Source organism: Electrophorus electricus, chromosome 22 (genome assembly GCF_041902795.1).
Source record: "Electrophorus electricus isolate QZ-2024a chromosome 22, ASM4190279v1, whole genome shotgun sequence".
Taxonomy (NCBI): Eukaryota; Metazoa; Chordata; class Actinopteri; order Gymnotiformes; family Gymnotidae; genus Electrophorus; species Electrophorus electricus.
In genome coordinates this window covers 4,590,241-4,617,605 of record NC_137518.1, presented here as the reverse complement: position 1 = coordinate 4,617,605, position 27,365 = coordinate 4,590,241, and the positions used below count along the sequence as shown (strand labels likewise).

The following is a 27,365-nucleotide window of genomic DNA, read 5'->3' as shown; positions in this document are numbered from 1 at the left end:
CACAGAGGACTGCTCTGCTAGATCACTAGAGCCTGTTTAACTACATGTGCCACACAGATGTCAACACTGTAATGGCCCCTAACCCCCTACATGGTGGTACTCACCACATGGTCTTTTGTTTCTGTTTCGTTCTTCTTGTTCTAGTTTCCAAGCCACGCTCCCCACTGACAAGTGTCCCAGGCTTCCCCTTCATTCATCCTGATTACCTGTACCTAGTTTTCCACATTATTTCCATTATAAACCTTGTTCCTTTCTACCCATCTTTGTCAGGTATTTTGCCTGCTTTGCATGTATTACTCTAACTTGTTTTTTGCGTGGCTTTGTTCCTATTTGGCATCAGTGATGTGTGTTCATACGATTACATAGACATTGATATTTACAGATGAGTTGCTAGGAAATAATGTTGAACTTTCAGTAAACTGGGGTGATGAGAGCAAAATCCTATAGAAGAACATTTTTAATTGGCTTCATTGAATTAACACACTTGTATAAAATTGTAAAAGTGATAGTATATTGGTAAAAAAGGTTAAGGTATTTTTCTGGTAGACTATGACTAAAGGAGTAATTCAGCCTACACTTTAATGTTAATTAAGGACAGAAATGTCACAGATGTTGCACTCTTTAAAGCTTTCTTTACGTCTCATGACTAACACATTTTCCTCATATGCTAGCTAGGCTAACATTGCGAGTGCAAAATAGCATACAAGCTACAGTCAACTAGGTACATCAGTTTAGTGTGAATGTAAATGTTACATTAAAAACAAATAAATGTTATTAAAAATAAAAGGTTACCAGCTTAATATCAATATGTGTGTTATGAATGGCAACATTTGATTTAAAGGGAATTTTTGAATGTGGTTTCATTTTACCCAATCATAGTTTTATTACTGTTTGTGTTCATGGCAGCTAGAACAATCATTCCTCAATGTATGTCAAGTGTTATGCAGGGTTTATGAAGGTGTATGGCTTTCTCATAGGTCTTGGTAATTACCCAATGAATAAGTAAGTCGTAAGTAAACAAGCATGCAAGCAAATAAACAAACATATGGATTTTAATTCACACTTTACAATAAACAATTTTGTTTATTGCACACTAAATCCAGTTTTAAGTGTACACACTGAATTTCAGACATACATCGAAATGATTATTGTTTGTGTCAAACAATAGCATTTTCTGTTCTTAAAGGACATATTGGATACAATAAAATTCTAGTTAGTAGTTACTACTTTGAAGTCTCTTGGGTAAGGGTTTGCTTTTACCAGTAAACAAGTACAGAAAATGAAAGGATTAAGAACAGTGGAAAACAATGTAAAAAAAACCAAATTGCGATGATGTTCTAATAAATGTGCGCTGGTTGATAACAGGCCCTTACGAAGATTCCCTGGCTCTCTTGACATTTTATGTCTGCGATTAAGGTTGAGTGGTTGGGCGGAGAGATGCCACCCACACCACTGCCGCCCTACGCAGGCTCCCAGTTTTCAGGAAGGATATAGTTAAAAGTCAGTGGGCTGTTGCCAGAGACATCGGCAACGAAATGTCAAATACTTACTTAGCATGCAGTAGAAAGAGATCAATGCATCTTTCATAGGTTTCTCTCCATATCCTGCGTGCTCCTCACAAGTACGTTGGAAGGGCGACTCACGCACGTCCAGTCCCTGGCAGCTGGTTTAATAACTTCCTTCTTGTAAAACCCAGTACAAATTGGGTTGTATTGACACCTGCTATTTAGTTTTGATAGAGGGGAAGGACCTCATCAAGTCAGGGACACTGCCATTTGCTGTCAGCTGTTTTTTCATGTTTTGAGTTTTTTTATGTTGTCTGATCTGAAATATGAGGGGATATTTTTGTTTTGTGTTGTGAGTGTATTTGTATTTATTTGCTATATCTTTTGTCTTCTGTTACTCTTAAACAAGCCCTCATGAACAAAGCTTGATTCTTAGTTGCCAGTGAACACTGAACAGTATTTGAGCATTTTAGGTTGAGAAACTGTTGACTATATTGGTTGAATTGTGGTTTTGCTTGAATAATCGGTGTTTAAGCCTAATGCCATTGGTTATGCTTTGTGCAGTGTTGATCTTTTTACAGCAAATGCTTGCACATATTTAGAAATATTTTGTATCAGTGCCCTTTAAGAGTATGAGAAGTTATAAAGATTGAAAGGAGAGGAAATTAATTAACCCAACAAGGCATGATTAACCTGAAAATTAGTATATTTGGAAGACCAATGGAAAACATTCATGTTTCTGAAAAAAAAAAAGTTAACCCAATAAAATTACTGTTCTAAAGTGCACCAGCTAAGATCCCTGGGCTTCACCCTTCAAGTTGCTTGTCTTGTTCAATCAGGTCAAACAACCCAGGATGTTGAAACCACAGGAGTGAGTTATAGGCAGTGCCAAGACGGAGGTTAAGTAGGCGTTGTTTGCAGAGCATTGTGGTTTTGTATTCACATGGTTGAGAAGACCCTCTGTGATGCCTTGTCCTTGGCATTACCTGACGCCGCATAAGACTGACATACTGAGCTTCCTGCTGCGCATGCATGCTGTCACCATGGATCAGGGCCACAGGCACTAATACCCTGCCAATCATTGCCAGCTTTGATGTTTGTTTTTGTAGGATCCAGATGCCCAGACGTTTAGCAGGACTTATGCACTACCCACAAAGCATAGATACATGCACAAAAGGACATTTTTTGGTCATTCTTTTTTTGTTGTTCTTTTTTTGGGAGGTGATTGAATGGCATGGCAACGGAATGTTGGAAAATGAGACCTAGCAGACCACTGCGAGAGAAAGAACAAGGTTACTAGCAAACCGATAAAAAGAAAGAAAAAATAAAATACTTACCACATGGGTCGCATATATGGTGATGTACACATTGTGCATTGTTCTGTATTATCATAAATAACAAATGCAAAGAATGGTAGGCTATACCATGTGGCGTTTTACGCTGTTATATGTGAAAGCAGAATCCTTTGGCTAATAAGTGATAAAAGAGAAGAAATCGGGAAATTTAAGTCCTTCTGTTTCCTTTCCAAGTGGATGAATATATGGCTTTTGAGGGAAGCCAACATTTCTAAGTGGTTTGGGAACAAGAGCTCCTGCTCTATCATTAAATAAAAACTAACTTAATTACTAATCTCATTACTAATCTCTTGCTTAAATAGATTCAGTGTTTTCAAACCTAAATCTTGGATTTCCCTAAAGCTTAATCTACTGTATGTCTTTGGCCAAAGGATGAGCTAATATGATATCAGGGGTGGGTGGTTAAACTTGATTCACAACACAAAATTCGTTAGGGTTATGGAGTGGTTAGGAGATCAATGTCATAGCGTGAGTTTTTAACAGGGACTTTGTCACTGGTCCGACATGTATGCCTGGGCTTCACACAGAGCAGTATAACATTTACTGCACTTGCCAGACATTCTTAAATTTGTCAATGTTCTAACTTGCTGAATGCAATCGAGACTTGGGCAACTGTCACATGCAAAAACCATGATTTGGATTTAAAACACAGAGCAGTTACATTAAGCTGTACATGATCAGATTCAGGTGAGTGAAGAGAATAAAATAAATAAGTAAATAAACAGAAATTGGCCTCTTTTTTTGGGAATTAAAAAATAAAAATAACCAATGATTTTATTTCATGTTGATACATTCTTGGACAACACCACAGTATAGTGCATGAGTGGCCAAACAGAAATGTCTCCCACAATATTGGCACAGAAGCTGCAAGGGTAACATACTTAGTACAAACAGTATAAAACATACATGCTTTTTATTTTTATTTTAAATCTTTTTTCTTTTTTTAAATATATATTCATATTCTTTTCATTTTTTTCCACAATTCTCCATACATTGCAGGGGAACTTAGAAATTCCAAACAAATTAAAGCCATATTCTGCCTTGAGTGTATGACAAAAAAAAAAAACTTTTAAAATAACTTTTTAATTAATCTCAAACTTCTCTGAAAACAGGCCAAAACAACGGCTTCCTTGTGGTGAACTATTTAGTTTACTAACATCAAACATATCAGGCATGCACTGACAACTGCTATGTGAACATCTTTTAAAATCTGGCACACAGCCAGCCTGTGGAATTTCGATATTATATCAGATGCAACACATACCAAAAAATTCTCTCAAAGTCACTGAAAACACAGTCGATGGTCTACATACCCTCACGACGTACTTATGTACTAGAAAAAGTATATCAAATGGGAAGCCAACGGGAGAGAGATTGGACATCTCAAAGAGAAGAATATGGCTTTAATATAATGTGCATCCAAGAGGGAAGGAAAAACAAGGAAGAGAAATAAGAACCAAAAAAAAAATAAATCTCCCAACAGAGATGGAGAAAGTCCAACAGCAAAGATAACAGTGATGCTAAAAAATCACATGAACTCGCAAGAGGGTTGGGGAAGGGGTGCTTAGTTTGGAAAACTTGCAGTTGAGAAGTACACATAAAGACAAGAGGTGGCCCGTGGGCACTGCCAGCCTTCGCTGTGCCGTGCCCCCTAGAGAGACACCCTGAAAAAAGTTCTTTTAAGATTATCAGAGCAAACGCCTGGTGAGAATGTCTTTTGGGGGCCAGTGCGCAGCCTCATACAGGACACCATTTTCCAGCGACATCTGGGCCAGACTTCCATCCCAGGACATCCGATTACTATGCTTCCTTTATGGAAATAAAAAGAAAGAACTCCAAACCAATTAACCTTTTTTTTTTAAGTGGGTAGTTTTTTGTTTGAGCATCTTAATTCTCTTAATGTTTTCTCCCCACCCACCCCACCCACCTTTTACCGTTTTCCCCCCAGTTTATAGCCAAGGACATATTAAAATATGGACTAATGTCCTCAGATATCCTCAGGTGTAGGTAGGGTAGAGTCATAGACACCACCACTGTTCTGAAATTCAGATGTGAGTGGGCGGTACACCAGAGGAACTCAAAAAACCTTCACACACCCCCCCCCCCCACACTTCTCTTTTCTCAAAATGAAGGGCAAAGGACCAAGTGCGCTCCCTGATTGCTCCCCTCCTCTGCCGGAGGTGTTTAGATCACAAGGTCATTGTAGCTCACGTACTTCTTCTTCGCAGCTGGACCTGGGGAGGGACAAGGGTGAAAGATGACTTCTGATGTTTGGCCTTTTTAATGAATATCTGGAATTTCTGGAGGAAAATTGGAAAAAGGAAAAATCAATGGGTGATTTATTGGCAGACAAAAATACCACATCGTTCATTCACTGAGAAAGTTTAGAAGAAATTTGTATAAGTTGTTTCAAGTTCACACATGAGGTATAAAAGAGGTATATAAGGATAGGAACAAAGAATGAAATGTGATATGAACATTTTAAATAAAACTTCAATCTTTTGACAAAGTAGTTCAACTTTTGGGAAACTATTGATCATTATTTTCAGTACGATTATTTTCAGTACGGTGTGATTACTTCTGACACCCTTCATTGCCTGATTAGCTCAGAATAGCTAAATGAAATTGTGGAATCCCGTATGGAAATGTGTGGGGAAAAAATGTTTTAAACAAAGGGGAAACATTGATCTCAATTAAATAAACTACTACTGTTGTTCTTTAAAGTTTGTTGAGAAAACTTAAAAGCTTTATTTAACTTAGTGAGTTTTTGGAGCCTCAGTATAACTAAAAGACTTAAAACTGCTATTATGATGTTTATTTTTGAGACACATCTTGTTCTCTTTTTCATGTCAAAGTATTTGTAAGTCTTAATAATCAAAGGTCAAGAAGCAAAAAGATCATAGTGACCTTTAAGTTTCAGTTACTCACCGCATATTTGAAGTAAATGTCAAAAAGCGGTTTGATAGGTTTGTCCTTGATAAAGGCTGGATTTAATTAGGCATTGACAATATTAAAAATTATTTTTCATTTGTGATCAGACAGGGGAAAGGCAAATGTTCCTAATCTTTCGTACTTTTCATGTGTGTGTCAAAGAGAGAAATGGAGACAGACAGTGAGAGAGGGACAGAGTTAGACAGCGAAAGACAGACAGAAAAAGAGACATTGAGAGAGGGATAGAAGAGAGAAAGAATGCCCATGTTTATTTGTTAATATTACTATACTATTACATGATAAACTGAATTTCAAAATGTGGTTGCTTCTAACTTGCAAAAAAAGGCATTTTTTGCTTTATTTCCCATAGCGATTTAACCTTGACTAGCACTTAAATCTAGCCATTTTCACCGTGTCAGACACACGGCAGCCGGGTCCAGCATATTGTAAAATGAGACAGCGGGAGAGAGAGGGAGGGAGTTTAAGAGGGAGTGACCCCTGTTTAAGATCTCATTTGGCTGGACAGCCATGGTGCCTGGATCACCATGCTGGCAATCCTGCATTCCTGCACCTAATGAATCGTTGTGAGGGGGGAACCATTATCCCTGGCTCGACCTCCAGCGGGACATCTGTAAAGCAAGCCAGGCTATGAATTTCTTATTGCCCCTCATCTCTTCCTGTCCATTCCCCACCGAAGAAACAGGAAGTGGGACAGTGCTGCCACAAAGCGACCGCCAACTGTGAGCCAAGAGGGAGCAATTACACCAGAGAACGGTCACCTCAGGAGAACGGGCGTCCTAAAGAGCATGCTCGGCTTCCTCCACTTTGCACGTCTAAGCTCTCTGTGCAGGCCAGGACAGCCTAATCAGCTTTGTCCCACAGATGACCAAAAGAGGGATAAACTGGGTCGGGACCGTATCACTTTTATTGGTTGATAGCTTTTATGTGTTTTTATTGGGACTTATCGACCAGTGGGTATTTATTATTTATGGCCAAAGTACAATCAATACAACACTGAAATTCACCGCACTATGTACAGCCAGGAACACTGGGCATTTATTTACAAACCAGAAAAGCTCACACTCGATTCTGACAGTTAGGACTATCACTTTCACTGTCTGTAATGGAACTTGCATGTCAAATGGCCTCAAATTTACATGTGCCACTAGGATTGATGAGAATGATTGGAATAATTACAATGTGTTCTAGCAACGGCGTCATCGCCTCTGCTCCGTATCATCAAGGCTGTCTCCCCGGAGTGTCAAGGCGTTTCAGGGTTCGAGATATTTGCATACATGCATATCAATCAGCTTAATTTTGAGGTTGAAGGCTAACGGAGTGGGGGAGGGGGTTGCGTGTGTGCAGAGGGACACCTTGCACAGATGGTTCATGGCTCTGCTGCAGTGTATCAGGGAGCTAGGCAATGCCACACTCAGATACTCAGAGCCATGCCTCCAGCGCCTCAGCATGTTCCCATGTTCACTTAGCCTTCTGTTTTCGGTCGTCACCATTCTCATTTGCCACTGACTATTTTGCAAAATTTTGATTCACAAAATTAAGGAAACACTTGATTGATCACTGTGTCATAACTTTTATTACTACCATCATTATTTGAACGCACCACCCTACACAACCTGTGTGAAGTTGGCATCCCATATGTCTCAGATGTTAATCAAACCGATCTCAATCATTTGTTCTGCATTTGTGCCAGTTTGTGCTATAAAAATGTAATTTGTGTGGCTTTATTATTTGAGATATTAATGTTTATTTACATTGGTGATGTCACCAGCATGAAGTTGGAGAAACTAGAGGTAAATGGTGTGTTAGGTGACCTTTGTGACCATTTAAACATTAATTATTATCTCAGTTTCTATTATAACTAGATTGATTATTTAAATGGAACAAAACCGCTCGAACCGACACAAATGTAGCCTGGTTTAAGAGAAAACTGAACTAAAGGGGGTGCTGGATTACATAATCGTCCCTGAAAAAAACAACCTATCATAAGTTTAAAAGCTGCACAAATTAACATTCTAATGGCACAAACTGGTACAAACAACTGGGGCAAGTTTGTAAATGTAAACAAGCCTTAATACTTTTTAAAAAATAGACATACACTGGCTGGTAGCCTCATGCTGTTTGTATAACACTATACATAAAGTTGAATATCTCCAAAATGTAAAGCAGCACCAACAAAAATTCCCTGGCAGAAATAGGCATAAATGATTGAGATTGGTTTGGTTCAAATCTGAGACATATGTTGTGGCAACTTCACGCAGGTCCCTACACACATTGCAACCCCACAGAGAATTAATCAAGTAAGAGAACAGCTGCGCAGCCCACAGCCGGGGGCGTTGGGCTTAAAGCCTGCCATGAGCTATCTGTGGCCAGGATTCCCCAAGGAGCCCTTTCCACTGGGGAAGGCAGACTTCGGGGTTACTCTCTCTCCTCCACTCTGTGACTTTGTTCCCTCTTGGGTCTGTGCATGACAGAGTCTAAAGCCTAGTGTCCCTGTCTAGTTAAGGGGGTAGGGAGGTGCCTTAAATTATTCTCTTAAAGATGAATTTCTTTAAGAAGTCCAAAAAAAAAACAGAATTACAAATTCCCAGCCCTCTACAATGAATCTGAAACAAGATTTTGATTTTTATTCTTCTCTGCTGCTCAGAGACACTCTGACGTTGTCTTTGGGCCTTTTGGGTGAGACTTTTTGAAGGGTTGATGAATGACTGAGGAAGGACCTATTAACACTTCCTTCACGTCCTTTCCCCCCAGCATTTAAAAATGGAGCAAGGTCATAACGAAAGAAGAGAAGATTAATTTGGTCTTACCTGATAAATTATGAGGATTAGCCTGTTGAAAAAGGCAGTATTTAGTGAGCTGTTTCTCAGGGGCTTGGAGAAGCAGAACAAGAGCTTCTAATTGATCTAAATATCCATGCCATTTGAAATTACAGTTTAATTTCAGGCCAGGCTCGTGGAGGGAACTTTATTACCTCAGATATATGTGAGGTAATGAAATGCAGAGCTAAGATAATGAGTCAAGAAGAACCATTTTCTTGATTTGGTGTTGTCAAGAAAATGACAGCTGTTCACTAGGTTTCATCTCAAACTGGACTTTTGCCAGAGCTGTCGACATTTCAAATAGTCTTCTGATAATGGACTACTTCCCCCACATATGGAAACCCTTCTAGCACTGAATGCAGACTAGTGGGAACCAGCTAATCTTGTCTGCATGTTAACCAGCACTTATTAGTGCCTGTTTCATGTAATGCTACCACTTTCACCAATTCATGAATTGCCATTTTTGTGGGTGAAGTATTCCTTTTAGTGTGGGAGCATGATCATGCTATGCAAACTTGCAGTGCGTTTTGTATGTGGTCATTTCCCGTGGGTGAGTTTCTTCTCTCAGTGGGCGGAGCTCATGCTGGAGCAAGCCAAAGGCCAAAGCAGCAGAACATGAGCTGTCTTTCTGCAATGAGACAAGCTGGCGCTGCTAGCTGGCTACATGACTGCCGCATGACATGCTTGCACACAAGCAGTAACACTTATATTGGCAATGGCAAATATTACAGAAGTAGTGCCAACACTGTCAATATTATCTGATAGTTTGTCTTTTTATAAATATTGATGTGTGACTTCCCATACATGCAGTGGGGAACGTCTACTCTGAGTTTTGTGAGTTCCTGTGTAAGACTACGTGTTATAACATAAGGTTTTGGGCTGATGAAGTAGGATCAGTGAAAATGAAAAAGTAAAAATAAACAAATGGAAAAAAAAAAATTTCAAACCCTCCCCACCCCAGCTAGGAATTGTCTTTGGTTTCCTGGTTAAAAAGGTTCCTCTGAAGAGTGAGGGGAAAACTTTAACCTTGCTTCTTCAAGAATAGTTCACATACTTATGAGTCAGCGCTCCTGTTCTTATCTTCACCTCTGATAAGGTTACTACCTTTGAAGAAGCCCTGGGAAATGAAAAAACCCTTAATTGTTTCCCAATTAAATGAATATTTTTTTTCCTTTGAAATGTAAAAAAAAGTGGCTTATGAACCTTTTTAGAATCATCTCTTTTTAAGAGGTTTCTGTGATTATTATAACTTGGAAGAAGACTAGATCACATTCTAGGACCCACTTGTCCTACAATTCAGAAAATTCTGCAGGGTCCAAAATCAACTTTTCCTCTCCCATGACAGCACCTTTTGCTTTAATCAGCACACTCACAGAAACAGCACTAGAGCGTCAGTCATCTGCTCGCATCCCCACAAAAAAAAAAAAAGAAAGTGACTCACACCAGAGATGGTTGGAGTGAACACACCACCCCCTCACCCCCAAACCCGACAGAAACTTGTAAAAATGCTGGCACTTGCAAAAATGCTCTGATGGTGTTTAAATGGCCATTGAAGGCAAAACCATTATTTGTGGCAGAGGTAGATTTGGGCTACTGTGGAGGACGATTGTGGCTTGAGAAGTTGGGGCTGCGGAGGCTGTTTTGGTGGAGCAAGGGAGGTCTACTCACTGTTGGGGTCCACGTTTTCACACAGCTCTGTCTTGGCCTCGCCATTGGGCCGGTCGCTGGGCTTGTGTGAGAGGCGCGATGACATGGTGGCGGCAGTCACCACGGCCTTGAAGCTGCGCTTGCGCTTCTGCACGTTCAGCTCTGGGTGGAAGATGATGACGTACACCTTGGGCATGTAGAGCATCCCCAGCGCCACCGACGCGCTCAGGTTCATGGAGATCGTCAGCGTGGTGGTCTGGATGTACAGCTGCGGACAGAGGAAGAAAGAGGCAAGGCTTACAGCCCATAGCGCAGGTCCTCCAGAATGGCCTTCTTCGGCATGGTGTAAATGCGTGATGTTCCATGCCCAGTTCTGCCTGCCTGGTTTTCACTACTATATAAAGAAAACTATATATGAATTACAACAGCAAAGAATCATTGGAACCCCAGCTGTTTCCCCTCTTTTCTGACTAGGTACTCCCTAGGGTTTTATGTAGGCCCCTAGTTCATGTTATATTGAAAAATGATATTACTGTCCACCACAAAGTATAACTGCATGGATGCTACAATGTTTAAAAGTAAATGTCCACTTTGTGGAAGCACTAAGTTTTATCTCTCAAAAAAAGATGAAACACTAAGAAGTTAACTTCAGGTTCTCGAGAGCCGCAGCGTAAACAGTAGAGATGTCATAATGCGGCTTTGGAGGACAGCATGGTGTGTCTCACTTAAACTTGATGGGTAATGTCTTCGCCTCACTGGGTTAGGCGTAAGTGGGTTCTCTGAAGCACTTACGGAAACCACAGTAATCAGTTTTTTTCTTAAAAATCCTACTGAGCTCCCAAGTGCATGCAAAGACATTTTGCACATTGTATTATCATGGTCAGCTTAAGCAAATCCTTTCAGTGAGGCCCTCAGTTACACAAGGGTGCAAACGTAATATACCACACATAAAATCTTCCATTTGCTACATGTGACAGATGAACATACAGAATGCACAGGCAGGGGCAAAGGTGTGTCCAGTGCCAGGGCAGCCTATGGCAGAGATGGCAGCCTTTGTTCCATGAGATTCATTGCGCTCATGTCACACCATCACACAGTCACAGGTTTGAGTGCAATGCATTTATTTATTTTTTTAAACCTGTAGAAAACCAGGGCCCTTGGCGACCAGATAATCACAGAGCTCAACCACTACTAATGCAGAGGAGGGGGACACCAATTAAAAAGGTTAAAATGGCAAGTGTTAGCTTAATTTATCATTATATGTGTTATATATTTATCTGTTATCTAAAGACATTAGGGATGTGATATTATGAACCTGGAATTGGGATGTCACTACAAGGATGCTGTTGTTTTGTTTTCTTTTTATCTGGTAGCATAACCTTTACTCACCTTTTTTAGATGATCTACATACAATTCCGCCAGACTTGATATATGGCTTCTCCCACTTTTCTGGCAATGATGTGAATTTATTTCGCAAGGCCAATATAGCTATTTTTATTTTCTGTCCTCTTTTACTGGCTATTATTATAATTATATATAATTATATATTATTGTTATAGTTAGTATTTATTCTTTAATTGTAGACAGTAACTACTGTCACTGTCATTTACAATGTATTAAGGATTTCCTGAAGAGGCTTTCCATGATACATAAGCACTGCTTAATTAGGTAGTGCTAACCTCAACCCCTATTCCCTCAATGGCAATAGGAAGAGATATTTTACTAATGCACAACATTATTGGTAGTAGATCAGTGCCTGGTGGTAAGGTTTGCAGGCAGCCATAGTAGGGGTGCAGGGTCAGTCCCAGGGAAGGTGCCCGGTGGAATCTCACCAAGATCTAAGGGCCATGCCCTGCGCATGCTCACACGGTGATGGCAGAGGTAAAGCCATTTCCCTCAGCCTATGACATGCATGCTAACTGGAACTGTTCTCAGCCCACAGACCAGTGGTACACCTATACCTCACTGCCGCCTGTGACTGTCTCACAATGATCGTTAACTTTCTTTATCAACCCATGTTTAGATGCTCAAGCCATCATAAATCCCATTTGTGACGAACAAACAAGAATGTGGACCATATTAAGCCAAGCAGCTTGCTGTTCAGCAGAGGAAATAATACCTTATTAATGCCTATGGGCTGAACCAGCTATAATGCCAGTGTTGGATTAAACTAATCTTAAAGTTAGCTGGCTTTCTGTTGCTCATACAAGCCAAACTTCTTGCATGAGGATATATAAGAGTGCATATGCACCCATGACTTAAGGCATACGCGATTATCAAGATATTTTTCATTTGCAGGTGTGTGTCTTGAAACTCAAAGACACATTACAGGTAAAGGCACACTAAGAAATACAAATAGAGAAAAGTTTGCTAGCTGAAATTGAGTGAACCCTGTTAGATGAGCTGAAGAGAAACCTGTTGTTTACTGTTGTATAACTGTACATATTTAACCCTTGTAGCGTGTATGAGTTAAAATCGTACTATGAAAAAAAAAAAAAACACTTTTTATTATAACTTTCCAACAGCCTTTGGTAACTCATTTTCACTATAATTTCACCACATAAAAAATAAAGTTACCATGGAAGTAATCCCCTAAATGTGTTTATTTTGTAATGAGCCCCTTCCCCTTCCGAGAAGGGTCCATCTAGAGGAATACCGTTAAAGATGGAATGACGCGAGTGACTCCCACACCATCCGTTCTCACCACCGCATCCTGCAGTCAGCGACACCATCTGCCATCCATTTATGCTCAAGAGGTTATGATGTCATCGATGACTAGAGTGGGCTACCATAAACAAATACTCTTGTGTGTGTTTAAATGTGTACAGGCTCAGATTAAGCGGGTTTATTGCTCCCCTTCTTTTTGCAGTTTTGCGTTCATTTGGAGTTTGGCGTTAATTGGTGCAGACACTTTTTATATGTTACGGCTTGTTTGAAACGCTTACATGCAAGGCGTGGGCAGGGGAAGGAGTGCCGCTAATTATTCAGACAAGCTCCGAGGTTTATAAATGTGAATCGTGCTTGAAATACAACTGTCATGAGTGGAGCAGCGTGGAAAGAAACACCGCGAGAGGACACAACTCCCGCATGGTTCAGTGCCAGTTCTGAGAATTTATCTTTTTCGCCTGAGTAAAACCTGGAACAGTCTCTATTTCTGACACTCAGCTGTGATTCGACAACTGTGGGATCAAATGTAACAGACTCACAATGTGGAATCTTTAACACATCCGTATTAACAGCTAAAATGCTCACTTAAATGAAAACGGTCCAATTAAAACTGGACAAGTGTAATCAGAGGATTTGAAGTATTTACCATAATCATTCAAGACTAGGCTGCAGCTTTATGCTATACTAATGAGTAATCAGCAGGCCTGTGTCTACACATGTATGGAAACAAATCAAGCTGGAAAATAGCTATTTTACTGGTACAATGCAAATGACAACCATGCTTCAGAAAGATTTACTGTCTCTGTGAAGTGTGTTGCCCTTGTTGCTAAGCATTTTGGGTGGAATAGTGAATGTTGTGCAGTACTTTTTAAGGACAGCATGGTGGAGGCCTTCCGTTTATCCTTAAGCACCGTTGCTGTGCCAGTAAACCTCTTTGACTTTGAAACCTAGTATCGACACAAGAGCATCTCTTCAAATGTTCAACGAGTGCCCCACACGGAGAGCAAACGGGATCCACCACGTGCGGCTCTGCGACATCTCTGAATGCGCCGAACGGCCCGTGCTCAGCGTGAAATCCGCTAGTGAATTCCGGACGAACTGGCGTTGGCATACAGTGGATCAGTGCTTTTAGTAGCGGTAGATGAAAGTGACAGCTTCGTCACTGAGTGCATGTTAAGTGGAGGAGGTAGGAAAGAGATGTGTATGGCAAAAAAAACCAAAACCCCATCTTACCTTTGTGGTTCTAGTCTGGCACCATGTCAGCTTTCTCTCTCTCTCTCGTAAGACATTGTTTTTCCCTTCTGAGGTGACTCTACAGTGAAAAGACTTCACTCCATTGAAACCTTCATCTAACGAAGGACGTGTAAACGCTAATTAACTGAAGGATAAGTCTACAACGCTGTACCCTTTGATCACTTTATGGTTACACTTACATTTCTAAGGCAAGAAGTACAGATGTTGCATAGCGGATCGAAGGAGTTTCTGTTGGGCCAGTTTCGGGTGTGAATCCCAAGTTTTTTGGGGAGGGGTGGTAAGCCTTACGTGACCCATCTATAAGCGACGTGTTTCACTTGCATGGATTACACGGTTATCATGAAAATGCTAATATAGGAATCCAGGAGAAATTAAAGTTTCAGTATGCATTACACTACAAAATGTACTCAGTGAATACCATTAGATGACGATACTCATCCGAATGAGATACATAGTTTAGCAAATTGCCTGTGACACATCACTGCAACAATATACTTCCTTTTGATGGACTATTGCACATGAATTATTTTTATTCACTTGGCATGTAAGGAAGTCAGTACAGCAATAACATCAATATCACAGGGAGATGACCCTGGGCTTTTGATCATGACAGAAGTCCTCATGCACTGGATCATTTCAAATCCTCGCTGCGCCATTTGAAAGGTGGTGTGTTTGTAATTGTGAGGCAGAACTGCTGGCTGCAGAAAGCTGGTTGTCTCCATGTCAAAAAGTCATATTTTCCATTACCCTTTTAATGGTGTCGTAGGGACACCTTCATGCTGGGCTGTTAGGTTCCCCAAAAGCACAGGTCCCAGAACAGCAACACCTCAGTTAACGAACAGCTGACGAGTCTCACTGCAGTAGTGTGGCCCACAATGAAGCGAATTACGCCACATATTCCACACAAGGAGGCGTTACTAATCTTATGAGTACCATGACTACTGTCATGCCCATGCCTAGCGCGAGAGAGAGAGTGTGTGTGTGTGTGTGTGTGTGTGTGTGTGTGTGTGTGTGGAAGCACATACATCTAGTGTGTGTGCGATTCCAGCAGTAAGATGAACCATATCACTAGCACCAGCAGTAAGCACTGCTGCAAAATTTGAAGCCTCATGTGATGTGTTCACTGACATAAATGTACACCCTTGACTACAGCTAAAATGAATGAAAACAGTGACTTGGATTGAAGCATGGGTCAACTTTGGCACAAAGCTGCATATTTACTATGTGCAGTGCTACTTTGAGATGCAATGGGTCCCAGTGTTTCAGGTTATGAATTTTACATCGACAACTCTTCTCAAATTCTTCTACTGTAATGTAGAACTCGGTCAAAGCAACACATAACAACAAAAGTGTCAGCGCAAGGGCAACGTTATTGTATGTTGCATCTATCAGATCTAATGGATATAACTCCTCACAGAGAGTCTTCGAGAGGCCCAAAGTAAGAACGAGCTCAGTCATGCTACCCTTTTTCTCACCCAACTCTTTTCATATGTCTCTGAAACAAGTAGTGGTGGTAATAAAATGCTTTAGAAAGTACTGCAAAACTGGGCCCCTTACATGCATTACATATGTCTATCATAGACATTTAGAATTCATGCTTTTGCATTCACAGTCGGCTGGAGGTAGCATGGCAAAGCTCTAAAATGTCACCGAAGATGACTGTGCTTCAAGTATTTTTAAAAAAATGAACAGATAACATGAAAAAGCATAAATTTAGTTTGGGTCAATTGCTGTGCATTTATAATCATAGATGTACTAGTCAGAAGCTAAATGTGGGCTGGGATTATGTAAATGAATGCATAAAAGAAACATAATGAGATTTATGGGAACTGCCTGCACCTGCTCGGGGTATGATTGTGCGATTATGTTTAAATCGCTCTGAAAGGGAAAAAATTGAGAGAAAAAAAGCAAGTACTCACCACACTTTTTTTTTGGAATGCATATCTGGGGGAAAAGTAATTAGCCACTGGAACCCAACCAAAACAACTGCTCAAGCCACTTCCAAAGAGAAAGTGGTGGACTCCATCAGCTAGACCTAGGTACTGTTGAAATAGTGGAAATAATGCAGCCTCAAATCTTTCTATCTGCTGTGCTTTCGATTCTCCACTACAGAGAGTCACTTTAAACCTTCCCTGGCATTTGTTCATAATTGTTAAGAATCTCCACGAATAGGAAGTGTTCACAAATATCTTTATAAATCCATTTTGTCTTATGATAATGTTCAATTAAAGACTAGATTAGTTATTCAAATAGTTGAAAACAGCCATCATACATCAGGCTTTTGTGACATCCGTGAAAAGATCTCCACATTCTGTAAATGTTATTCTGTACTCTCTTTAAACTGCCTTTAAACCAGAAAAACAATACATGCAGCATGACACTAAATTTCCTGTCACTGTACAGATATAATCATTTATAAGCATTCATCCTTGGATCTGGTTGCATGAAAGTACCTAACATTCCAATAATGGTCCATTGCTTTGCTGTAATGATCACCCTCCAAGAGTCAGTCATTTTCGTTCACAGCTAACCATAATCTACTACCAGTTCTAGTACTTAGATTACCTTTAAAGTCTATGATATCCCTTCAGTTCGGCTAGCTGGGCCACTGGCTGTTCTGCTCTCTGACAAATCTCTTCATCATCCCAGCCTTGTCCACAACTCCCCTATCTTCTCCATCTAACCTACAAACACCAGACCTTCAGTGATCTTTCTGCTTCTCTGATCGCTCCTGGTGATCACAACAGCTAATGAGAAAAACTGCAGAGGTGTGTCTGAGTTAAAGGCCTGCTGTCAGAAGCCCTCCCTGGTTTGCTGCTACCATTCGCAGTGGGGTGGACGTGTCCCACTACCTCCGCTGGGGCCGCCTCAAAAGTAGGCCACTTCAAGGGAAAAAACGGTGGAAAAGAAAAAGCTGCAAGAGAGGGGATGGAAAGATCAACCCGGTATCCTGGTTTTCCCCACTGCTTTTCCATTCTGGTTGAAGTTTCTGGCAGCACCATGAGAAGTCCAGAAAGTCCGACATCATATATGTGTTTCTTGTGCATTGCACATGGCTTTGATGTGCTCATCAGAGTGGCACAAGGACCAGCGTGTGCTATTCTGCCAGGTGATCAAGGTGCACATGAAATCACAGTGCCATTTTAAAATACAAGCCTGCGTATTAATATGAATGCACGTCGGTAAAAATGCTAAGCTTGTTCCTTGCTTTGTATGCAGTGCATGTGCCTGGAAGATTTCCAGAACATTCTGCCATTCATGTTGAACAATAAGGCTTTGAAAAGGTGCTTGAACCCGGATCCGTGTGTGATGGCACTAATGAGAGAAATGTGTGGCGGATAAATTTGGGTCAGACTTCTGTTGGGAGCATTCTCTAAGGTCCCTGGCACTTCGCTAATGACACTGACTTGATGTGGTTCAGTAACTCATGAAAAAAAATGACATAGTTATTAAATGGTAGGGCCAGACAGGCTAGCTCGGCCACAAAACACTGCAATAAACAAATGTCAAACGTCTCCAGTGAATGTGCTTCAAAAGCCTTTCTCATCTTTGCAGCAGCAGGAACCTTGACAGATATCAAACATTTACAGCCCTTTCTTTGTTTTGTGCTGTTGCCGGTGGAGGTGACCGTGATCAGACAGATGCATTGGCAAAGACAGCATTCGAATTTATGCCAGGTTCACTGTAGTGCTTCGCTGCTGTCGAGAGTATGGAAGTTAGGAACTTCTGAATCGGCAGCTTCTGAACTGCTGTTAGACAGCATGAGGCTGCCGTTGCTCTATTTCAGCAGAATTGGAAAGATATAGACCTCTGATTAGCATATAGTTCAGCTCACTGGCTGTGCTGGCTTTCCCTAACCCTGAAGTACGCTTATGCTTTTATATGGGAGATTCCTCCGCATGGTCCCTCAACTGATTTTGTGTGCAGGACACACAAAGAGTTAGCAGCCAGCTTGGAACACACATGCTGCTGCTTAACAGTGGTGTCTAAATAGAGTACAGTACTGACTGTACTGCAGTGTAATGTACTGTACTGTAATGTAGGAACAAAACCAACTTAATTGCATATGTGGGTATGGGCAAATATATTGAAATGGCTTTGCAGCAGTGTTGTGAATGTTTTTGGTTATTTAATATCAGTAGCTTAAAGACATAGAAGGCCATATGTCAATGCTTAAATCCATAAATCAAGACACCCCTAAACTTCTAGGACCCACAGGTGAGTCCATATTTTCATTCCTCACTTTTGTAACTAAACACCTTTCATATTAGTTTTAATATGTTTACTGAATAATTCACAGTACTTACTGAATAATATGTTTAAGATGAAGAACGAAATAAGAAGCCTCTAGCCTAAGAGGCCAATAGAAATTATTTAAGGTATTGGTTTAAATCCAGAGTCCCTAAATTGCAAGAATAGTTTCAGCTTTGCGATGGACTCAGGCTTTTACAGCCAGGTGCATGGAACTGTGATCTATGAAAGATATTTACTCTCAGCCTTGACAAAACAATAGGAAGATATAAATAGAGCTCCAGATGGCATATGTCAATGTCTGCTTAAAGCTCACATCAGGCCTCTTCTGTCTGAATTACGTCTATAGCATTTGCATTCTGACTGAAGGGGCCTAAAGATATAGCCTACAGATTACTCTCCCATATCTGTCCATTACACACACTCTCAAGCAGGTGTTATTACTGCCACGCAGGGGCTGGTATTATGTCATATTAATATGTAACCAAACTCTCTCTCTCACCCTCTGCAGTGTTCAGATATTCTCAACCACCCATGAGGGGAGGACTTATGCAAAAATATGCATATGTGCATTTGCATATTCAAATAGTGTCAGGGAAGCTTCGAGTTGCTGTAATCTAACGCAGAGGTATAAGTCTCAGAGGTAACACATTTGTGCTCTTTGTGATGTGACCTATATTGCTTCTCTGCTTTACTTTTTTTCCAGAAGGATATTTGTTTTAGAAATGCAGATGAGCCTGGTTTTTCTTGAGTCATCGCACTGCAGCGAAACCAATTCATTCTAAGCTGTCAAGAATAGAAAAACAAATCTCAGCAATGGTGAGAACCCATCTTAGATTTGCAGACCGTTGTTTTGGTTTGTTATAAGAGCTGTCTTAACGTCAGCACACTGAGTATTCTCAGTTAAGTTAGCATAAGTGCTGTCCATGGTACTGGAGCCTGGATCCTGGTGCTTGGTGTTTACAGACATTCAGTGATCCTGATACTTAATTGTTAAGCTCAGCTACATTCATTTTGCATCTGAACAATGTTACAATATGTACAGTAAATACAAGAATGTATATTTATATCTATATAAATAAAACCACACCAGATCCTTTAGTATAGACTACAGTGGAACCATATTGATGAACATGATACAACATATCTGGCCTCTACGTGTGTTATTATTTGCTGTGTTGATATATGTTGCACATATGTATGTTAGTCTTGTTAGGTAATATAAACCCCTTCCAGCTGTCAAAAAGAGTATCTATAAACACTCCTTCTTCTGAATTCCCTGCTGAGGGATAAGATAATTTACCATTTAAAGCCTAGGTCTGTACAACCACATCCCTGGCCAGCCAGCTTCGTGACTAATGGCATGGTCAAATATAGCCAGGCTATTAGTCTTATGTAAAAAAAAAAAAAAAAAAAAAAAAAAAAATAAAAGCCGGCGGGGGGGTACCCAGGTATAAGGTGTCATGGGAAGAGAGAATGAGAAGGAGGAGGGCTAATAAATGAATACTGTACTCTGACTGGGGGGCAGAGGAGGCGGGATACCAGATGGGACCTGACCACTGGGTCATCTTTTCTCCTTTGACTGCAATATTACTGGGTGGCAGGTGTTCCACATCGAGAAGGCTCCAAGGCTCCCGCCAGGCCCAGCGCAGGTGACACATGGTGGTAGGTAAATCAAGAAAAACTGCTCTCTGCCACTTCCAGTGGCCATACACAGTGAGATACTCACATGCCTTAATGGATGTCATCTTTACATCCATTCATTTTTTACTGTCCATTTACATTTTTTTACCATACATTTTTTGCAGTTTATCCTGTTTCATATTGATCTTGGCGAGCTTCTTACATTTTGTGGTGTTACAAATCAAGAAAGATAAGCCTATTGTAAACAGGCCAGGGACCAAGAACTGATGTCTTTTTAGTACTGGTTTAGTACTGGTTTCTTAACTGGTCTAAAATTGGCATACTGAACAATTGGCAGGGAAAAAAAAAGGATTATTTGATCTGTCAAAATGAGACTCCTATTCCTTCAAACTGCATGCAGCTTCATTTGATATTATTTGCCATGCATGTGATGGGATCAATCGTTCGAATCAAACTTGTGTAGCATCAGAAATGACTTACAGCTTATGGCAGGGGACAGGTTAACACTGGCATTGCTAGCACGGTGCTAATGAAACACCTTCAGTTTCAGCATGGGATTTCTCTGAAGCGGCGTGGAATTGTCGACTGCCTCTGCTGATGCTCGGCCCAGTGGGAAGCTCAGCAAAGATGCGAGGCCAGCCCTTTCGCTAGTCCCTCTCTGAGCAACACGCTTCCGGACACCTGTTCCTCAGGCAACTAACTTCACTGAAATTCTCTGTGAATTCATTGAAAGTTTAAGTTCGATGAATGAAGGTCTTTCTATGCTGTCCAGAAGAGGCCCTTGCGCTGACCAAGAGAACTTGAGAAGTGTATATAACTTTTGATTATAGCTTTTAAAAGGAGAGCAATATGATTCTCAGACATAGGTCTTATCCTCTTTTCAAACTACATAGCGACAGAAGAAATTGGAATTTCTTTGAAAATCCTGTAAATTTAAATGTTTCCAAAAATTCCTGAGAACTGTCTTTGTCTTTTTTCTTCCACTGACAGGAGTATAAATAAGTATCATTACTGACAGTATTAAACTACTAGTATCCAAATGCTAAATTGTAAATTTAATTTCGTTATGTTTCTGAATGCTCCAATCTACTGATGAAAAATCTTCCATATCACACATTACTAAGCAACTACTTATTAAATGACAAAATACCTGTTTTCACACAAAAAAACAGTAAATCAATATTTTACGTAGACAGGAAACAGGCAATTCCTGCTGTAGGTTCAACTCTAAGTGTAGACAGACTAATAAATTCTGCCCTTGCAAACCCTGCTTTCCTTTCAGCCAAGGTCTCGGCTATGTTCATTAATGTCATCTTTGCTCACCTAAATTTTGCCTCAGAGTCAGTAAGGTAGTGCTCTTGCACAGGGTCAGTGTCAGTGATACTGGGCTCTAGAATAGGGTCAGAGTCAGTAGGGTGGCACTAAGATGGAATCAGAGTCAGTGCGGTACTGAACACTAGCAAAGTGCCACTGCAGACAGAAGGGAGAGACGACCCCTGTTGCAGAACAGCGAGCCCTGCTGGGCACTCTGCCATGCCCTCCTGTCTGTTTCCATTTAATTACAATGTATTCATGCTTATATGGGCATTTTCATGTGCTACTAAGCACAGTATAAATTGCAGGTAAACCCCCCCCCCCCCCCCCAACATTTGCAGTGACCAAACCAATACATATTTAAGTCTCTAATTAAATTGCCATCATCAGGAATTATTTCACAATTGTTTTATCAGGAATTATTTCACAATTGTTTTATCACCATTATTCACTGTTTTTTTTTTTTTAGCTCAAAGCCACTGATGTATCAAGAAGGGTTCCTTAAATCTGACCTGAAGTGAATGCTTTTTTCCCTGAGTGTTTAATATTCTTCACATTTTAGTTCATCCAGTGACACATTTTCCTGTTTACCGTGTTTGGTGGTAACCCATGGAGGGTATTTTCATTATAAACAAGCAGGATAGGTGATGCCTATTTGACAGGGCAGTGCACAAGCATATTTTTGTCACATTGTCATATCACATTCAACCTAATTTAGGAGCTGATTGCTGCAGTGTCCATTTTGCTTTAAAAACATTTAAGGATCTTTTGTGACAACACTCAGTGGGCCCCGAGACTACAATTATTCTAGAGAGAACTTTCTAGGGCACTAGATCTACTTTACTTGTTAAGTCAAGTCTTTGCTATACTGCTGTGATGTGTAGTTGCTCTCTCTGCTGTTCAGATCGTTCTGCTCTCTGCTGTATCCTTCGCTACATGGTTCTAATTATTCCTGCTGCTGCAAAAGGTATCCAATCATCTAGAAAGGGAGAGTAAACAGTGTGACAAACTTGACATGGCAGCACATTACGTAAAGAGGGCCAAAGCATTTGACACTTAATTTACTCTAAATTATGATTTCCACCATCATCGGCACTAAAACAAGGGTTTTTTATGTCTCTCAGTTGACTGCTTACCTTTAACAGAGGAAAAAGTGCCAGCAATTACAGCTCATGACAGTTGCACTGATGCTAGTCAGACATTCACTATGAAAACATCTAAAATTGCCTTTAATAAAAAATCGAGTTGTCTTCTGGGCTGCACCAGGTACTACAGGCTATTCACTGTGCAATTAATTTCTCCACCGCCTGGTAAATTCCTTGTTTATCTTCCCTGACATGTGCCTTCGGTGCTTGCATAGCTAGGTGAAGTCATTATTTTTTGTGCTGGTGAGACATGGCTAGGCTTTGGCAATTCAGAAATCCCCTTGTGCTTTGTGTATCTGACTCACCCTTTCAAACATGCACACAGTCCCACCCCCAAACACACATCCACACACTCTCACTCATTAGAACCCCTGCTGCCTTACCAGTGTGAGAGCAGCTTAGTGTCATTTGTATTCAGGAGCGAGCTTGCCAGGTAAGGCGTGACAAGCAGCGCAGGCAGGGGCGTTACTTTTCCACTCTGCTGGGGCTCCAGCTGACGTCAGGAGGCCACGCGTGGCTTGTCTCGGCTACAGTCGAGCCCCTGGCCCCACTAACGAGCTTGGCTCTCATTTCCTAGGACCGAGCTTCATCTTTAGCTCCTCAGACTCCGTACTGGCTCAAAGTAATGGCACATCGGAGGCAAAGCCTTTTAAATGTATCTAGTCAGGTTCCTATTCTGTTTTTTTGTGTGTACCGGTACAGTGTATGGAGGACTTCTTAGGGAGTTTATCTGAAATATGAGAAAATCCTGTATGGCAAGAGAGGAACTGGCTTTTAAATTGCTCATTGTATTGACGACAGCCATTTGATTGAACTTCCCAAGTCCATCGCTATTAAATGTGCCATCTGCTCTGGAATCAGTTGGTTCCTTTGCTACCCTGTTCTTGAAGTAATTGCTTTTTGGTTCAGCTATTCAGATGAGGACAAACAGACCCATTCTTCAAGCGTGCAGATAATGAGCATGTGTCCTTATGGTAATGGAATAAAAAAGGCTATGTGGAGGGACATTTGCTTCTGATCTTTTAACTGAGTCATTAATACCTGTCAGCCCTTCCACCCAATGAGAACATCACACTTCCGCCTATCTCCTAAAATTTATATCTAATTTTTTCATATTGTCTGAAAGGATGAAAAATGGATGATTGCTTTAGAGGTAAAAAAGCCAGAATCTGGATTGCCTGCTGCTAACAGGTATTACAAAGCAGAGCCATTACAGTAACATCTGCCTGCAAATGGATCTGAAATGGAGCTAAAAGTGATACATAACCGTGGTTGCTTTCCTTAGAGGGAATAATGGCACAAGGAATAGTCACACTCATATAAATGTAAAAGACCAAAAAAAGAAACGAATGATGGCATTTAGATTTTTTGAAACTGTAACTAAATTCACTCGGGTGGTTTCTCTGAGGGTTGTGCTTCACCAGGAAGAAGAGGCCCCTCACTTCACTGTTGTGGGATCATCCCCTTCAGCCTACACAAAGAACGGCCATGCTGACATTACTCCAAAAGAGATGAGATGGGGCGCATTGGCACCTGTCACGCTGCTAGGTTTTACTAGCTGTCATCTCGCTGACTTGATAACGTACTGACTTAAAAGACTATATTGTCACACCACCTGTTGTTGCACTTGACTGCGAATTTTAAAAAATCAAAACTTGTTCTACACACATCAAAGCTTCCCTGTCATGGAACAGTACAATGCATGCTTTACCTTCTCTGCAGACTGAGCTGTGCCAAAGAATATGGGAATGAAAGCCAGCCACACGATGCACGTGGTGTACATGGTGAAGCCGATGGGCTTGGCCTCATTGAAGTTCTCGGGAACTCCTCGCGTCTTGATGGCGTAAACCGTGCATGTGACCATCAACAGAATACTGTATCCAAGCGAGCAAATGATTTGCAGGTCTGTGATGTCGCATTTGAGCACCCCTCGGGCCTTGTCAGGGTTGATGGTCTTCTGTTCATCATAGTCGATGATGGTGTTGGGCGGATCCACGCCGAACCATATGAAGACGCCAAGCAGCTGCACAGAAATGAGGCTAGATGTTATGGCTAACTGAGAAGTGGGGCTGATCAGCCTGGGTGGGGTCACTGACTTCTTCCCCTCCTCGAAGATGCGGTAGATGCGGTTTGTCTTAGTCAGTAACGCCGCATAGCTGATGCACATGCCCAGGCCAAGGAAAATGCGTCGGAAGGAGCACACAGCCACGTCGGGCTTGGCAATCATCACAAAGGTGATGATGTAACACAGGAAGATCCCCATGAGGAGGACGTAACTCAGCTCCCGGCCCGACGCACGCACGATGGGCGTATCATTGTAGCGCACGAATGTTGCCATGACAAAGATGGTGGCAATGATTCCCAGCATGGCCAGGAAGACGGGGATGACAGCCCAGGGTGAGTGCCACTCCAGCTTCACGATGGGGATGGGCTGGCACCCGGTGCGGTTGCCGTTGGGCCGCATGTTGTAGGCGCACAGCTTGCATGTGGTCTCGTCGTACTGGTACTGGTAGCCATCGCATGGCTCGCAGTGCCAGCAGCAGGGCATGCCCTTTACCGTCTTCTTCCTCTGGCCCGTCCTGCAGGGCAGGCTGCAGACGGAGCCGGGGACATCGAGCTCACCAGTCGGCCACTGCATGTCTTCCACCTGCGAGAGGAAAGGAACGGACAAGCATCACTCTCATGAAGCTGCACGAGCTTTATAACATATAGACTCTTTGGAGCATGACGACATGTTAGGCCTTAGAACAGAAAAACAGAACAAACAGAAAAACCGCTCATTTCTGATCTCACATTAGGACTTCCTGGGAAGAATACGTAGAACAACACTGTAAAAGAATGTGTGCAACTTGTTCTGTTGGCTTGCCTTTGGGTTCTGCCATTTGTTTTTTCTTTGCAAATTTTTCATATGCAAATGCTCAAGAGGAATTCATCACCCTGTGCCGTCTGGTCAGCGTGTATTTGTGGCATTTTTAACAATACACAAACGCATCTGTTACATCTGTTACTGGGAATCTCACAGGAGTGTGACAGGTGCCTACTTTTTAAGGAGCAACAGCATGAGTTGCGGCAACAAATGTGAATTAGTGGTTTTCATTCAGTGTTATTTCTTTAGAGAAAATACTGCATTTTAAACCATTTTAAAAAGCATTATTTTGTGCTGTAAATGAAAAGTAAATGAATTAACAAAAAATCAGCATAAGCCAATTACATAAGATGAGATTAAATACAGTTACTAGTAAGGAAAACTGAGCACCAGACTTGCACATTACATTTATATTAAATAGAATGACTTTTCCAGACATTAGTTCAAGATTGTGTAACATTTGTTCCCTTTAAATATTTCTTCTAGCCTTATTATTTAACCAGCTATGATTTCAAAAGTAATTTAGAAAAAAGATTCCTGTCATTTTAAGCAACAGTCTCCATGGAGGCAGTACTGATTATAATGAAAACATACACAGGGGTAGTGTGAGAAATAAAATGTGATTTTTAAGAGAAGTAATTAAACTGCATTACATAAGGTGAACTATTTCCAGATGCTTTTAATTCATTAACTGAACGGAACACTGACACCAACCACTCCTTTGATTAATAACAGAGGTTTGACCCCACTTTGCATTTTTAAAATAAAATAAGCAAAAAAATACTTTGCATTCACACAATACACATACACATTTTTTAACAAACAAGAATTATGTGAATAAAATTAAATACATTCATTAAATACTACAACTACTACTACTACTACTACTACTACTAATAATAATAATAATAATAATAGTAGTAGTAAAAAAAAAAAAATCATTAAAACTAAAACATTAATGTCTTGATAATGTTCGTTGAATAAAATCCAAGAGCATTTCAATCAATATTGGAATCAATATTAATCATACAACCAAATTCTCCTGTCTCCTGTCTACGCAGCGGTACCTTAGAGCAGTCAGTAGTAATTAAGTCCCTAGACACACACTATTAGCCGTCACTATTGTCAACCAGTGTTTATTATTGGTACTGGCGAGTTCTTCTGCTTCTCCTTGGCAACGGTGTGCACTGAAGAGTGACACCTGGAGAGAGCAGAAAGAAAAGCTGCGTGTGACAGGCTGCCACGCTCAGCGCGCTGCCTGATCGGACGTGGACAGACATTCTGGCATTGGAACAAAAGCCAAACCCCGGCACACTTCCTTTAATCTAGCCTCACAGACACCCGTGTGTGCTCGCTCAGCAGCAGGAAGAACACGGGACACAGGACACGTCTTCTTTCGGGAGTCTGCTGGATCTGGTTTTGTGGGGAGGTGCTCTTTGTGTGAAGTATCCTTTGTTTCTCTGTGTTGCCATGTCTCTCTCTCTCTCTCTCTCTCTCTATCTATCTCTCTGTCTTTCTCTCTCTTTTCTCTTGCTGTATTGCTTTTATCACACATAACATCACTCCCACTCAGAGCATTTTCATAGCCATAGAAAACTCATTAAACACACGTGTGCGCACACCTATGCGCACACGCACAGATACGCGCGCGCGCGCACACACACACACACAGAAAAACTACTTCCAGAGTGCTTCAAATGAAGCGCATAGCCCAAACATCAGTGTAACAGACCATTAAACCCACACCCTCCCCCTCTGCCCCCTCAACACAGGTAGCCATGAAGCCACGTTTTTGCATTTCAAATGGTCTCCGTTACATAAGCCTGGGACGCCGGCTGACAGCCTGAGCCATATTGCGGGAGCGTAGTGGTGTGCATGCACAGATGAAAACACAACCATGCTCTCGTGAGCTCACAGCACCAACAGTGGCAATCCACAGCAGAATC

The 27,365-nt window shown here is 41.2% G+C and overlaps 1 protein-coding gene across 9 annotated transcripts in view; it reads right to left on the bottom strand.

Moving 5' to 3' along the window:
• Nucleotides 1-2,193: 2,193 nt before the first annotated feature.
• Nucleotides 2,194-27,365, bottom strand: part of grm7 (glutamate metabotropic receptor 7) — a 124,834-nt gene continuing 99,662 nt past the window's right edge. For 7 of the 9 annotated variants that reach the window (XM_027001866.3, XM_035520353.2, XM_081705312.1 and 4 more), the window contains 3 exons: nucleotides 24,265-25,200; nucleotides 10,300-10,546; nucleotides 2,194-5,094 (listed from right to left, as the gene is read on the bottom strand). In XM_027001866.3, the coding sequence (XP_026857667.3) occupies nucleotides 5,045-5,094; nucleotides 10,300-10,546; nucleotides 24,265-25,200 (1,233 nt within the window). In that variant the 3' untranslated portion in view covers nucleotides 2,194-5,044. Of the gene's footprint in view, nucleotides 5,161-8,619; nucleotides 8,642-10,299; nucleotides 10,547-24,264; nucleotides 25,201-27,365 lie in introns of all 9 variants that reach the window. The other 2 variants (XM_027001868.3, XM_027001867.3) reach the window with 2 other exon arrangements.